The following is a 16,493-nucleotide window of genomic DNA, read 5'->3' as shown; positions in this document are numbered from 1 at the left end:
TCACAAATATTTCAACAGGCTTTTACATAAAAGGGCAGAATTCCAGTCATGTGATTTGCTCATCTGTTAATCCCCATCTAGAAAAAAAAATCTATTTCTAATTAAGACTAATGAATCTGGTTAATATCCTCTTAGCGTTAGGATAATTGGGACATCACTTGAGCTGATAAGTTGCATCATTTGCTGTCACTGTTGTAGTGTGTGTACATCTGTGTGCGTATGTGTGTGGTGAGGTTACACACACTTAGCAAGGAACAATCTGATGTGACAGGTATTTTCAGCCCTTGTACAGCAACAGTCAATTTAAATATATGCTGTCATGTCCCATAAGGGCCACCAATTGCTTTGATATACACACATGCCATGGTTGCAGATCCTAAATGAAATTGCATATGTAAATTAGCCCATCATGTTGCCTCTGCATTATTGATCCTGACAGAGAGGAACTAGATAATATGAGAAAGTATTTGTACATCAGCCAAGGATGCAGACACACTCAAATAGGATGATGAAAAAAGCAAATGGCTAGGGCTAGACTGTCCCATGCTATTGACTAGCAAGTCTAGATCTAAAGATTATTGCGTTAATTCAGGCAAAGAAACACATCCAACTTTGTGTGAAGATTGATTACCAGCTACATGCTATCTTTTCCAAATGCATTACAAGTTCAATGCATAAGAGTCATCTAGAGATGAGTTTTAGGTATAATCTGACAGAGTAATATATATATATATATACTGTATTTGTATATATTTAAGAGGCCTGATGTAAAATTTTGTTAATTTTGATACTTAAAACTGGATATACTATAACATGTGTTACATGTATTAAGCAAGCTGTCTTTTCTGGTTCTTGTAGTACTGCCTCTTTGCACCATGTTCCCTAATTTGGGTCATACTGCTATCAGTTATTCCAGCTGCATTTATCCTTGTTCTAGTTGCCTTCTCTCCTATTTTGATCTAGGTGGCCTGTGTTTTGACATAATATATCTACATTGATTAGATCAGCATGTGATCTGCACATCTATACTGACTGTGATTAATGGAAATGATATTCACTTTTTATATTCTACTATATATAACGTAACCATATATTAACCAACACCTTCTGGCCAGTACAATTTTAGAATTCAACAGGGCTGTGGTAGAATAGATTAATAATTAATATTGCCAAAGGTTTTGGGACATCTGCTTTTATACACACATAAACATGAATTTTAATGACATCCCATTCTTAATCCGTATGGTTTAATATGTAGAAGGGCCACCCTTTGCAGCTATAACAGCTTCAACTCTTCTGAAAAGGCTTCCCACAAGGTTTAGGAGTGTGTTTATGGGAATTTTTGACCATTCCTCTAGAAGCGTATTTTTGAGGTCAGGCACTGATGTTGGACGAGAAGGCCTGGCTCGTAGTCTCTGCTATTATTCATCCCAAAGGTGTTTTATCAGGTTGAGGTCAGGACTCACTCATCCATGTCTTTATGGACCTTGCTTTGTGCACTGGTGCAGAGTCATGTGGGAACAAGAAGGGGCCATCCCCCTTCCACCAAAGTTTACATTTGGCAACATGCAGTCAGACAAGTACTGTTCTCGCAACTGCCAAACCCAGACTCTTCCATCGGCCAGACAGAGAAGCGTGATTATTCACTCTAGAGAACACATCTCCACTGCTCTAAAGCCCAGTGGTGGCATGCTTTACACCACTGCATCCAACACTTTGCATTGCACTTGGTGATCTAAGGCTTGGATGCAGCTGCTCGGCTTTACACACTGTTCCTGAGCTAATCTGAAGACCACACAAAGTTTGTAGGCCTGCAACTATTGACTTTGTAGAAAGTTGGCGCCTCCTTGTACTGCGCCTCAGCATGTGCTGACCCCGCTCAGTGGTTTTACGTGGCCTACCACTTCGTGGCTGAGTTGCTGTCTTTCCCAATTGCTTCCACTTTGTTATAATACCACTAACAGTTGACAGTGGAATTTTACTAGCATTTCTTGTAGTATTTCATGAATGGACTGCACAGGTGGCAACCTATCATTGTACTATGCTTGAATTCACTGAGCTCCTGAGAGCGACCCATTCTTTCACAAATATTTGTAGAAGCAGTCTGCATGCCTAGGTGCTTGATTTTATATACCTGTGGCCATGGAAGTGATTGGAACACCTGAATTAAGTGATTTGAAGGGGTGTCCCAAAACCTTTGGCAATATAGTGTATCTTTGAGTGATTTTACACTGATGTGTAAGCTTTAGGCCCTGTTTTAATACCTAAGCTGTATTTAAGGTATTTCACCTAATATAAAAATATAAATAACATACAAGCATTTTATATCTCATAACATCTGTTAGAGGGGGAAATGATTAAAAAACAAACAATTAAAGCAGTCACTAGGTATGGGAAATATTAAAAAACAAACAAACAATAATTACCTAATAATAACAATAACCTAACCTAATTGTAATAATAATTACAATAATATAAATATAAATAACATACAACATTTTATGTCTCATAACATCTATTAGACGGGGGAAATGTCTAAAAAACCAAACATTTAAAGCAGTCATTAGGTTTGTGAAATGTGAAAAAACAAACAATAATTACCTAATAATAACAAGAACCTAACCTAATAATAACCTAATAATAATTACAATAGTAACCTAGTGAACAGATACACACTATCATTTATTTTGTGGCATAAAATACTGAAGGTATTTTAAAACATACTTGGACACATTTAATGAATACAGAATTTACTGTCTTTAATTAAGTGAACTGCTTTATTCTAGGCTCTTTATTGAGTGAACCCATTCTCCTAAATCAGTGGTCACCAATTACCTTTCATTGAGTCTAAGAGAGATGACATGTTGGCAAAATTACATCACTTACCCTGACATGTATGCCAAGGTAATCATTTCACTTTGTGTTTTAGTCAATATTACTCACACTCTCCATTTTCTCTCTTGTCATACCCGAAATTAATAACTCCATGCCTACATGTTTAGTGTTAGTACAAAGCTAGAAGAATTGATTTTTGCAAAGCTTAAATAGAACTTGCTTTGACATGAATAACAGTAATTGTGAAAAATATTTGACTTATGAAATAGAGTTTATGTCTGAAGTACTCTTGTTTAACTGAATATACAGTGAGGGCAAGAAGAATGAGAAATAAAGAAAGGTATTTTTGACTGATGTCATAAGACTTAAGGTTATGGGACATAATTACTTTGCATTAAGGTTCTTCAAACCAGTGCAATGGTTACTTCCTGAAAATCCTTCTCCCTTGGTCACAACACACACAGTACCAAGCAATTTCATTCATATTTAATGCTGCATAATAAATCTCTGAAGCAGAGACAAGACAGGAATCAGATCAGGGGTCCCTGAGGCTCCCACATGCTGCGGTTGTGACAGTATACTCCGTTTTTATCTCATTAGGAATTAAAACACTTGCCTTATTTACTAAAATTTGCTAGCCGTGCTGTGTTTTCTCCAAACAATCTCCTTCTAATCAGGCAGAATATTTCTCGTTTCACTTAATGAGATCATAGTGTGGAAGTATTGTATTAGACATTTATATGTAACAGAAAGAGAAGCAGAAGGGAGGGCTGGCAGCAAGCAAAATGGCTTAGAAATAATGAGAAAGAGGATAGATATTTTATAAGTGGTATTTGTAATCATTGAAATGCATCCAACCTTTCACCATCAGTGTCCCTGAGCTGCTTGCTACACCGAACTGGTTGCGTGCCACACATGTGTAGAGGCCAGCATCTGATTTCATGGCACTGGATATTCGCAGACTTCCACTCTCCAGAACAGTCATTCTGAAAATAATTATAATAAAAAAAAAAAACAGATATCTGTCATAAATATAAATAAACAACTACAAAACAAGGAGTACTGTTTAATTCTTTATATCATCTCTGTTTTGTGAAGCATATAAAAAACAAAGCAATAATAATTTCACAGTAGAGGGCAGTACTGTATAATACAGTACTTGACTGATTAGCAGATGTTAGTCAGCAAGAGTTAACAACACTTAATGGTGTGTTAGAAACATACATGTCTTGCAATTAAATGAGCTATGTTGACTCCTAATTGGGTTAAAGAAATAAGCAAATCCAAGCTTCAGGTATATGTTTACCCACACAGTTTAATCAGCTAAAAAACGGATGTGTCTTAATTTGAAATTTATGTATATTCTACATTATTAACCTCAAAGAGCATTCAGGGTGCTTTACAAAAAATGAACAGACATCACAATAAGGGAAATTGAAAATTTGAAATAATAAAATTCAATATAATAGTGAAATAGCTTAGAATTTAAATAGATAGAATATGGTTGGTTAAAGTGCAGTTTAAAATAATAAAAAATAAAAAATGTGACTTGTGTGGTGATAATACAGATTATACTGATACACTGTTTTAGCCCAATTGGCTTTGTGAGCCCCAAAATAAAACCACATATAAAACATTTTCGTATATACATATACACTATATTGCCAAAAGTATTCGCTCACCCATCCAAATAATCAGAATCAGGTATTCCAATCACTTCCATGGCCACAGGTGTATAAAATCAAGCACCTAGGCATGCAGACTGTTTTTACAAACATTTGTGAAAGAATGGGTCGCTCTCAGGAGCTCAGTGAATTCCAGCGTGGAACTGTGATAGGATGCCACCTGTGCAACAAATCCAGTCGTGAAATTTCCTCGCTCCTAAATATTCCACAGTCAACTGTCAGCTGTATTATAAGAACGTGGAAGTGTTTGGGAACGACAGCAACTCAGCCACGAAGTGGTAGGCCACGTAAACTGACGGAGCGGGGTCAGCGGATGCTGAGGCGCATAGTGCGAAGAGGTCACCAACTTTCTGCAGAGTCAATCGCTACAGACCTCCAAACTTCATGTGGCCTTCAGATTAGCTCAAGAACAGTGCGCAGAGAGCTTCATGGAATGGGTTTCCATGGCCGAGCAGCTGCATCCAAGCCATACATCACCAAGTGCAATGCAAAGCGTCGGATGCAGTGGTGTAAAGCACGCCGCCACTGAAGTCTAGAGCAGTGGAGACGCGTTCTCTGGAGTGACGAATCGTGCTTCTCCATCTGGCAATCTGATGGACGAGTCTGGGTTTGGCGGTTGCCAGGAGAATGGTACTTGTCTGACTGCATTGTGCCAGGTGTAAAGTTTGGTGGAGGGGGGATTATGGTGTGGGGTTGTTTTTCAGGAGCTGGGCTTGGCCCCTTAGTTCCAGTGAAAGGAACTCTGAATGCTTCAGCATACCAAGACATTTTGGACAATTCCATGCTCCCAACTTTGTGGGAACAGTTTGGAGCTGGCCCCTTCCTCTTCCAACATGACTGTGCACCAGTGCACAAAGCAAGGTCCATAAAGACATGGATGACAGAGTCTGGTGTGGAGGAACTTGACTGGCCTGCACAGAGTCCTGACCTCAACCCGATAGAACACCTTTGGGATGAATTAGAGCGGAGACTGAGAGCCAGGCCTTCTCGTCCAACATCAGTGTGTGACCTCACAAATGCGCTTCTGGAAGAATGGTCAAAAATTCCCATAAACACACTCCTAAACCTTGTGGACAGCCTTCCCAGAAGAGTTGAAGCTGTTATAGCTGTAAAGGGTGGACCGACGTCATATTGAACCCTATGGATTAGGAATGGGATGTCACTTAAGTTCATATGCGAGTCAAGGCAGTATACTTTTGGCAATATAGTGTATATATATATATATATATATATATATATATATATATATATATATATATATATATATACAAAACTGCATACAGTATCGTTCATTGAGTATGTTTTTCTTTATTCTTCAGCTAATGATGCTCTCAGAAAATCATACAGGCATTATAATGAAATGCTGCTTTAGACAGAAGTTCAATAGGCGGTCTTGTCCAGGAGTTAAATAATGCTGTCAGGAACAGCTGGACAGTTCCCAGCCAGGCCTGGAGAGGGTGCTGGCAGGTGAATTTTGGAAGCCTGCTTCTTCACCCCCACGGAGGTCCGGGTTTGAGCCCGCACAGGGTGGGGGCCCCGGACGTAACAGAATGACCGACCATTCTTGAAGACCCAGCGGGATTTCGAGCAAGATTCTGTACACAACAAGGTATTGCAGTCTATGAGCAAGGATCCCAGATTCCCAGTGGAGGACATCCGACAGGCCGCCTGCCTTGGAACAACGTTTGAGCAGGTTGGCCCCCTAACCCGTTTCCCCAGGGTGCTGCCTCCATCCTTGCCCCGGTTGAGGACACTGCTCTGTGATGGAGTTTCCGCGGAGGACGCCGCTCAACTTCATGTCTTGGCGGTCACCCCCTTTTCATTGGCCCCACCGGAAGGGTGGTTTCCACCACCTTGTCAGCCGGTGACGCTGCTCCATGATGAAGTTTTCGGTGGAGGACGTCTCCCGGCATCCCAGGTGGAAGATGTTTCCCTCCAGGCTCGTGTACCTGTCGGATGTCGCTATATCCCCAGGACCAGGGCACCGCTGTGGACTGCAGTTATGGACTACATCACACCTTGCAGCTCCCCTCTATCATAGACTACACCTCCTGCCTACCCCTGGGGTGTCCTTTAGCATTGCTGGAGGCACTTCCGGAGCTGTGCCTTAGAGGGGGGGTTATGTTAGGAACAGCTGGACAGTTCCCTGCCAGGCCTGGAGAGGGCCCTGGCAGATGAATTTTGGAAGCCTGCTTCTTCATGTGTTTTGTGCCAAGCCCTTCCTATTGTTCTCATTGCTGTTGTATCACCTGTCCCCTATTTACCTTAATGTCTAGCCTTATAAATAGGGATCCTTGTGTTCCTGTCCCTGTCGGTCATTGTTATCTACACCATGGTTTTTGTGTTTAATGTTTTGTTTATGCTATGCTCATGTTCTTGTCCAGGTTTTAGGTTTTGTTTTAGTTTCTTTGTCATGTTTTGTCTAGTGTTAGGTTAGTCTGTCTTAGGTTAGTCTGTCTTAGTCTGTCTAGTGTTAGTCCCCATGTCTTGTGTTTATGTAAATAAAGCATTGCTTCGGTGAATCCTGCCCTTATTCCTGGGTCTTATTCTATGGCGTGCAGGTACACACCCCCATGGAGGTCCGGGTTAGAGCTCCGCACAGGGCGGGGGTCCTGGATGTGACAAATGCTATGGAATCATATGGAAATGGAAATTAGGCCTTTTTTCTAGCAATCTTGTTTTTCAATGTTTTACAGTGCTTCTAAGTGAAGGGTTAACATAAAAGCCCTGTCTGGTACAGAATATTCCCACTTCTGGTTTAAATCCAAATCCAAAAAGAGACAGGAAAATTCACTAATATTTCCATTGTATTACACCCCTATTGCACAGGCATTATGTTAGCTTTTAGTGTTCATCTGTATCATCTCTAACCATGACACAGTGCTGCAAAATATTACAGATAAACTCTGCTAGGTTTGGAGCTATCTTGTGTCTAATAAACTCTGAACCTGGATCCTTATAACAAAACTCAATAACATTGTGGCACAGTGAAAGATAAAAGATATAGCTGTCTTGATGTATAGAGTGTTCCTGCAATCCAATGAGACTTTGCGAGAATACTTACCATTTGTCACACACATAGACAGAAAAAGGCCTTTCTTTCAGTAAATAGTAAAAGTATTTTATACTATAAACAATATATATAATAATTATAATAATAATGATAATGTTATTATTATTATTATTGTTATCATTAATAATAATAATAATAATAATAATAATAATAATAATAATTTGGAAATTTCCCCACTGTGGGACAAATAACGGTTTATCTTATCTTATTAGAAACCCTAAATCACTTCAAAAAGATCCATCTAAATTGGATCCAAAGAATCCTTTTGGATCCATTTCAAAGAGCCCTTAAAAAATGGTTCTATTTTCAATTATAATTATCTTGGATTATAGAATTCTTACATCCTGTCCTCTATATGTACTAGCACAAGCACTTCTGTTTGTCACACTTAGTAACATTTACTTGCTGTAAATGTACACATAAATGTAATTATTCAGGGTGCTGAAGCTTTTTTATGACTTTTATAGTAGCATCTCTGGAGACAAACCAAAAAATGGCAGCACCAGCATTGTCCTATCTAGATCATGCAATGACCCGGATTCAGCACTCCTTTTTTCACAGCTGCCAAAAATACAGTAAAGTTATGAAATGTGTGTTTGTTCTCTCTTTTTTTCATACAGCCACTGCCTTTCCCTTCTCTATCCTAGAGCATGTCTATCATACATGTCTTGTACCCCACATTAAAAGAATTGATAAGTTCATTTATAATCTTTTCCAGATTTTCTCCAAATACTTCAGTATATTGTGGCTACATGCTATTTTGGATTCATTAAACATAATAGTTTTGAGGTGTAGGAGGTGGCTAAATGGTCTAAGTAGCTAAACTGAATCTTTAAGCTTTGTTTGCTACTTTGCAATGCATGTATTAGTGACCCAGGCCCAATTAAACGACCATTATATAATTCATTAGAAAAAAAAAAAAAAGCTAACTTGTTATTACTGTTGATCAGCAATATAAACAATATTGAGGAAGACACAAAAAATCATTCTTCACATGCTTACAGACACTCCGGCAATGGGCATATGTGCCTAAGCTGAAAACTTAATTCTAATTGGTTCAAAGGTGTTGAGTTTTATTTATTTATTTATTTAATATATAATATAAACATTATAATAATTTGTAATTAATGACAATTAATGTGCAAATATGGCAGGGCTATGATAATCTATACCCTGTGGCATAGATTAATCTAAGCCATGCTGATATTCAGTATAACTGCACAATTGCAAGTGGAATAATGCTGTTACACAACAGTTCTATAAAGAAGAAATTAATATAGTGTGAGTGACATTTCAGACACAACATGTTTACTTTTGCTCCTCTAGCATAAACAGATCGCAAAGAAGCCACACTCACTTTATATCATGTCGGCAAGCTATCTAGCAAGCTCACTTTGATTTGTGCAACTGTTAAAGGTAAAATTTGCGTCCTTTCTTTCTTTTAATCTTCAGCTGACAAGCTTTCATATTTTAAGCTAAAAGTATTATTTGTCATGTCTGCAAATGATGTCAGTAGTAACTGGGAAATAAGTTAAATTTACATTGTGAACACAGACATGTAGATACACAATCCTGGTAGGGTTATAGGAAATATAGACATGTGAAAGATCACTCAACAAATCAAATTAGCTATCAGAACTTACTGCTGTATAATGCAAAATAATCAACTTATTATTATCCCCAACAATGTTTTATTCCTTGTTAAACTCTGGACTGAACATAATATGTGTAATATATGATTTGAAAATTTACTTTGCAGAATAATCAATTATTAAAAATCAAAATCTGTACATAGACATCTGGGAAAAGACATGCTATGGAGTCAGATTTTTTCCATTCATCAGTATGAGGCCTGGAGAGCTCTACTGTCTCACAGAGGCACACACACACATATCCTTGGCCAAGTGTATATTGAATTGGTGAATTATTAATGCATCTTCTTCCACACTAACACAATGACCCAAAGTAACAGTAAAGTACAACTCTTCTCATGTCTGGATTATGCTGGCTAGTGGGCACATGTATAACACGTATTAGTAGAACGCTAAACATGGTGTGCAGTGTGACAAAAAAAAAAAGAATATTTCAAATACTGATGTTCTCTTCAATTTTTGTGACCCAAATATTAGTGTGGTGTCAGAAGAAAGTTCCCTGCTGTGAGGTGAAAATTGCAGAAGCTAAAGGAGGCTATTCCTGTAATTACCCCCCCAACTAAATTTTTAAAGGCTGAATCTTATCCCATGCAAAAATTATTCTCATTTACTTCCACTTCCACTGATACTTTTAAGCAAAGTGAGACAGCTCCTGGAAGGAGCTTTTATGGCCCCCAAATATGAAGTGAGAAAATGGTAATTTGTATCTGACTAGCTGGCTAGCTTCCTAAAATTAGATGAATGAAATGTAATCTTTGGAAAAGGGGTTTCCCAGATGAGTTGTATTATTTAAAAACTTTGGAAAGCTCTTTTGCCTGCCACTCAATTGTAATATCTATTCCACTTAATATAACCTATAAAGGTATATCCAGTTCACAACTGACATACATCAATATGATTCAAGCCTACAGCAATTTAGAGTGTGCATGTATATGCTAATTTCATTATACTGCATGATATCTATGATGAGATCATTAGTAAACATGACAGAGGATCTCATCATTAGCAGAACTTGCACGCTACTTTCATTATGCACCTGCTAGTCATCTTGATATTGGGGTCTTTGCTGCTAAAAGTCTTCATTAGTGGGGCAAACAACATGCCATGGTGGAAATCAAGTTCAAAATCCGATCATGAAGGTAACTCAGGCATGATCAAGAGTGCAATATGTAGTGTACCTCAATTTTACAAAAGTAATTAAGATTGTGCTCTGGTGTGTTAAATTTGTTGCCTCCACACAGTAGCTAACTGCACATAGTCTCTGAATACCGCTTAGTGTAAGAACCTGATCTTTTCGAGAATATGTATGGAAATGCACTACGCAGGTTTTCATTGGCAAAGGTGCAAGGTACAAGAGTAAACGCTGTACATATGTATATGATATCTAACAGTATGCACTTTCTTGTTAAAAATGTCAATTTTCAATGTACCTGCAGGTGTTGTTTCTAGCTGCAATAAAATGAAAGACCCCTAAAAATCATTATTTATACTGTACAGCTGACATCTTGAGTCTAAAATCTTCAATTTTTGTGGCATAAACAGGGTTGAATTAAATAAATGCAGTGAGGAGTTCATAACTTAAATTTCTCACATAGTTATTCTGAGCTCAGACATAACTACAAACTTACACATTACCCAGATATTTTACTGTATACAAACTGAGTTCACACTGCATACAGTGCTAAGTCTAGTGCCACTGACTGATACATTTTAACCATGTTGTAAGACATTAAACACATATTTGGCATTATTTTGATTGCATTTTAATTAGACTAAAAAAACTTGTGAAATGGCATCAGAAAGCAATATTAATGCCACATGGTCTTTTTCCAGTCTTAAACTTTCTAGTTTCTGTGATGATGTGGTCTTCTGCTATAGTCATCTGCTGTTTTATGCATTCTGAGAAGATCCATTGGAAATACCACTTTTCATAACCGAATTTCTACAATGATTAGCTTACATAAAGGTCTTTATGATAAACTTGATGATCCATGGCTGCACTATAGTATAATTATATCCTGCACTGGGATTTCTGGGATTGTACCACACAGACCACCACCACATTAGCCAATCACTGTCTACACTGTCTATATTCATTCATGAAACATGCCATTTAGCTTAGAAACTAGGTCATCCCTGCCCTTTCACTTACTCTAAAATAATTTAACTATTACAGACAACAAATATTACAGTTCCTTCTAAAAGAATTGGAACAGCAAGCCAATTCTTTTGCTTTTTTTTTTAGCTGGACACATATGTGTTTTTGAGACCACCATATTAAGAGTCAACAGATCAGAATTTCAGCATTCCAAATATTTTCATCTAGATATGTTAAACAAATTTAACACCTTAGTCATCTTTTGTTTTCAAGTGATCAAAAATATTGGAATGTGTCAGTTGTTGCCCTGGTGTGTCCTGTTAGATTGCTTGTTTAAACAGATTCACCCGTAAAGACTGAATTTACTTTGAAAAAGAATAAACGAAACATGAAAACTAGAGATTTGTCCATAGGAGAATAGCAAGCCATTTTAAAGCTGCAAAAATAGGAAAAATCAATTAGACCCTTTTCACCCATCAACACATTTGTATCCAATATATAGGTCATGGAAACTTGAACTAGATTGTGTCATGTTTCAATGACATGAAATTAACGTAACATTTAGAGAAATTACTGACATGTGAGTCAAATAATAGATACCATCAGGTGAAAGGTGGATTTAGTATTGATTATCTTACGTTTTTATATTTCAGAGTTGAGAAGAAGGGAGTTTCTATTCATCCAAGCTTTAAGGTATTTGATGTTTTATTGTGTTTTGTAGCAATGCTGTTGAATTGAGCAGAACTAATAAATATAATTATGTATCATCAGCTTACAAGTGAAAGACCGTTATTATGTTTGCAAATTACCAAAGAGGCTTTGCGGAATCTCTACTGAAGCTGCAGTGTTAAATAAGAATCTAATATTATTCTGAGCTGGCTGAAGCAGGTGCATGATAATATTCAATGCAACTAGTATCATATTCATAAGCAATTTATACTTTTAACCAATAGTTGTTTTTCAGTACTTGTTTTTCTTATATCAGATAGTGGAACACTGTTCGTGTTAAACCTTAGTGTCATATTTAACCCCTCAATCACTTGATCAAGTTTCTGTCACAAGTTACTGTTCATAGATTACTTAGGTCTAGAAGGTTATCTATAAAAGCTTTAGCTGTGAACATACACTTCCAACATAGACAGGTCTTGATGCCAGAGTTCGTACTTATCTAAAATTCAGAACAGCTCAGACAGCTATCAGATACAAGTTAGTTCAAGGGGAGTCCAGGAACCTTGCTGACATTGATGCCAGAAATCATGATAAGATCGAGGCAAAGATGAAATCGGGACTACAGTAATCAACCATTTATCGCAGGGGTTACGTTCCAAAACCACCCGCAATAAACGAAAATCCGCAATACACGGACGCCACCCCCAAATGCTTTTTTTTAATTATTTAAGCCGTAAATTACCCTCCCACACTCTTTAAACACACACAGAAAACACTTGCAAGCATATAGCAAGATGAATTTTGGGTAAATTCATAGAAATATCACATTTATAGTGAGTACTGTATGTATGTATGTTCCTCGCCAGAAGTCTTAGAAGGTGCAAAGTGTTTGGGCGACATAATAGGGCTTGAAGAAAAACCTTAAAATTACAGCATACAGCTTCCCCGCACCCAGCTTTCCTAAACACTATGCTGTACAGTATTTAATATATTATTAACATTTTACTTTATTTTAATTAATGTTTATACTTTGTAATTAATAGTTATATTTTTATTAATAAATTACCTTATTTCAACATAAAAACAATTCACTATAAGGTTTGCGGATACTGCGATATACCGGGAAAATCCGCAAAAAAATTTATGTTCCAAATAAAAATCCGCGATATACCGGGACCGCGATATATGAACCACGATATAGAGGGGGATTACTGTATGACATTCTGAGTGAGAAAATGAACACAAATGAATTTTAGCAAATCCACTAATAATTTAGAAGCACATTTTTTAAGAAGATCTATTGTTACCGAATTCCCTCTCTCAGCACATGATACACTATCAGTGTGTTCATGTGTATATTTGATCTAGGCTCCATCCCTGTCTCATTATTGGTTAATCTTCTAGTGGGATTGTTACACAAACACTTTCATGTTCTTCTTAATACTGACATAGGTTTCTGGTTGCAGTGTCAGTATTTCACAATCGTTGCCTGCAAAATATTAAGTGAAAACCTGACAGAGAAGTCGCTTTCTCTCTGTACTCACAGATGCAAACAGTGCTGCCAGTAATACCACATTATTTCAAAATAGGAAAGGACTGAATTTTGTTTCCACACATGATTGGGCTGCTGTCTAGATTGGGCTGCTGCTGTCTAGTTTCTTGGTTTGCTTAAGTCTTTGTGTTCTGCCTCAGTTTAAGTTTTGACTTAAAATAATTTGCACATGGTTCCACACCCATTTTTTCTAAGGAGTCTCTAGGTACACCTATGCCTTATTCACATGCATCTGGGTTATTCTTATAAATGTGTCTAGGGGGAGTACATTAATTAAAAAATACAAACACTAGTGACATGTGGTTTAAACCATATTTCCTTTAAACTGAGAACAGCAAAGCTCCTAAATACATAAAAAACAATCACAGTCTGTAAATATTTTAAGTCAAGTCTTTTGAGTAGAAGTATGATACTGACTATGTTAACTAATGTAGGCTATGTGTTATTAAAAAGAATAAACCAACATGAAGGCCAGAGATCTGTCTATGGGAGAAAATCTATCAGAGCCATTTCATAACCACTGGACATAAACCACTGATCAGTGGTAAGAATGGGAAGGCCAGCTCAGCATTCAAGAAATACAGAGATGAGTCACAAATTCCAGGAACAAAGATTAACCTCTACCAAGTGATGGAAAGGAGAAGGAAAGGATCTGCTCATGGAACATAGAAGTTAATCTGTCAAGTATGGTGGAGGTAGCTTCATGGCTTGGGCTTGCAGGTCTTTTTTTTTTTTTTTGAAAGACCCAAAACAGGCTGCCAAAACAACAAAGGGATAAACAGTGAAAAAATTTAGATTGGTCAGGCCTTAACCAATGAAGCATGCATTTCAGCTCAAAAGAGGAGATGCCAGGGAACCCTGAAAAAACAAACAAGGACTTAAAGAAGCTGCAATACAAAAGGAAAAGCATCACAAAATTTCAACAGTCTGATGATGTCAATGGTTTCTGACTTGATGCAGTTATTACAAACAAGGGATATATAATAAATGTTATTTTACTTTAATTTACTTCAAGAGAGGGGTCTTCAATCTTATCCTCAAAGGGCTGGTGTGGCAGCAGGCTTTAATTACTGCCAGGATAGGAGGTGCACTTGATAGCTGATGGGAGTCTAAGATGAACTAATTAAACCAGTGGAATCAGTTGTGGCTCCTGCTGCAATACTTTCCTTACACACACAATATATGTAGCAAATCCTCTATTTTTCTGGCAAACCTAAATTGCTTATATTAGAGTGCATGTATGTATATGTATATGTATATGCATATGTATGTGTGTGTGTGTGTGTGTAAATGAATTAATATGAGTGTATTTTCTGTAATATCTACAGAAAACCTACGCTTTTATATACTGAAACATAAAATGCTTGTAAAAGAGACTGTCTTGATGTGACAAGTTAAATAAAAGTTAACTGAATAAAAATAGACAATTAAAGTCTAAAATTAATAAAATTATTTTTCTCCAAAGCAGAAGCAAAAGAGTATCCATCGAAAAGTCCATCCAGGTATAGAAAATCACAGACCTTTAAGTCATCACACAGTTGGTTAGGCTTTTGTGGGCCTGCTTTGCTTTTGCCTATCTATAACCTCAAGGTTAACCCCCAATTATAGTCACATGGGTTTATTTAGCTTTTTCTTAAAAAAACAAAAAAACAATTACTTGGTCTTAAAAAGAAAAAGGGGGAAAAACTGTTCTCCTCTTGACAGTTCTCCAATAGGCAGGTAATTGATATTGATTTTTTGGCTTTATCAGCCTGTCTCAGTGCCTCTAACACCCCAACATTCATTACATAACATATCTGACAAGCATATAACAATATGTCAGAGTCTGTTTTTCAATAGACTTAATTGGTTAAAAGAATCCATGCTTATTCGGGTGACTGTGGTAATATTTTAGGTACCGTCAAAGACATCCTCTGTAAATTAAATTCACCAGCATATAACCTCTTTGCATCAACAAATTTTGTTTAGGAATTCAATGACAATACAATCTGACAAAATTATTAAGTGTCTCTGCGTTAATTCAAAAATATTTTTATGCATTTTCTGTCAGTTTAGGATGCAATTTCTCAACCAGTGTTTGCTTACACCTTACATTGGGTGTAAACGAATACAAAGTGTTCTAAACTACTAGGTTTCCACTAGGAACTTCTGGTGTCTTAGGAACAATGCCTTTTACTGGACATATGAATATAATTCCAGTCATATGTTATATACTCCTGCTGAAAAAAAAACCCACTGATATTGTGCGCTATACAAGAATGACATAACAAAAGAATTGTTTAACAGAAACCCTGTTCTAAACTCTGTACAAAATGTTATTCATTAGTGACTAAATAACTGCCTGAACAGGTTGGCCAACAAAATATTATTTAAAGGTACAAACAAAAAAAAAAATTGATAAGTGGATTATATCTATAGTATTTGAGACCAATTATGAAGTCATGTGAGGTCAAGAAAATGTTTGTTGACTGTGCTGGGGTTTCTGCCCCCAGGTTTTTATTTGAAAGTGTTTCCAGGGGCATACTGGTATACTTAATCATACAAAAAAAAAAAATCTTATAATTTGTTACAAGTAACAGTAGTTTTACTTGGTAAAAAGCTGTGATCCTTACCAATGCCCTTCCTCTATCAGTAACATTTGCAAATTCACACATATACAAAGATCATACTAAGCAGAGCAGTATTAAAAAGCTAAGAACAGTGAGGCAGGCCTAGGAGTTTGATATACAGTAGACATCCAGATTGCTACTACTCTTTATATTTTTTAAGTGTGTTCACCAAACACTTATTGTGAGAGGAGAGGGTTAGCTTTGTCACTGAGAAAGATAAATTTGCTACATAAATTCAGTGGTGACAAATTTTTCTTTCACCTTTTTTCCCCCTGGCCCTTGGAAGGAAGTGCATACTGACCTGACACTTTCGCAGAGCT

General features: G+C 37.0%; 1 protein-coding gene across 2 annotated transcripts in view; it reads right to left on the bottom strand.

The window, feature by feature from the left end:
* Positions 1–16,493, bottom strand: part of cntn4 (contactin 4) — a 147,066-nt gene that overhangs the window by 29,220 nt on the left and 101,353 nt on the right. For both annotated transcript variants that reach the window (XM_058403878.1, XM_058403877.1), the window contains exon 12: positions 3,694–3,821. In XM_058403878.1, coding sequence (XP_058259861.1) covers positions 3,694–3,821 — 128 coding nt within the window. The remainder of the gene's footprint in view (positions 1–3,693; positions 3,822–16,493) is intronic.

The sequence above is a fragment of the Hemibagrus wyckioides genome, linkage group LG11, assembly GCF_019097595.1.
Source record: "Hemibagrus wyckioides isolate EC202008001 linkage group LG11, SWU_Hwy_1.0, whole genome shotgun sequence".
Taxonomy (NCBI): domain Eukaryota; kingdom Metazoa; phylum Chordata; class Actinopteri; order Siluriformes; family Bagridae; genus Hemibagrus; species Hemibagrus wyckioides.
Note: the sequence above shows the minus strand (reverse complement) of the source record. Positions and strands in the feature narration are given on the sequence as shown.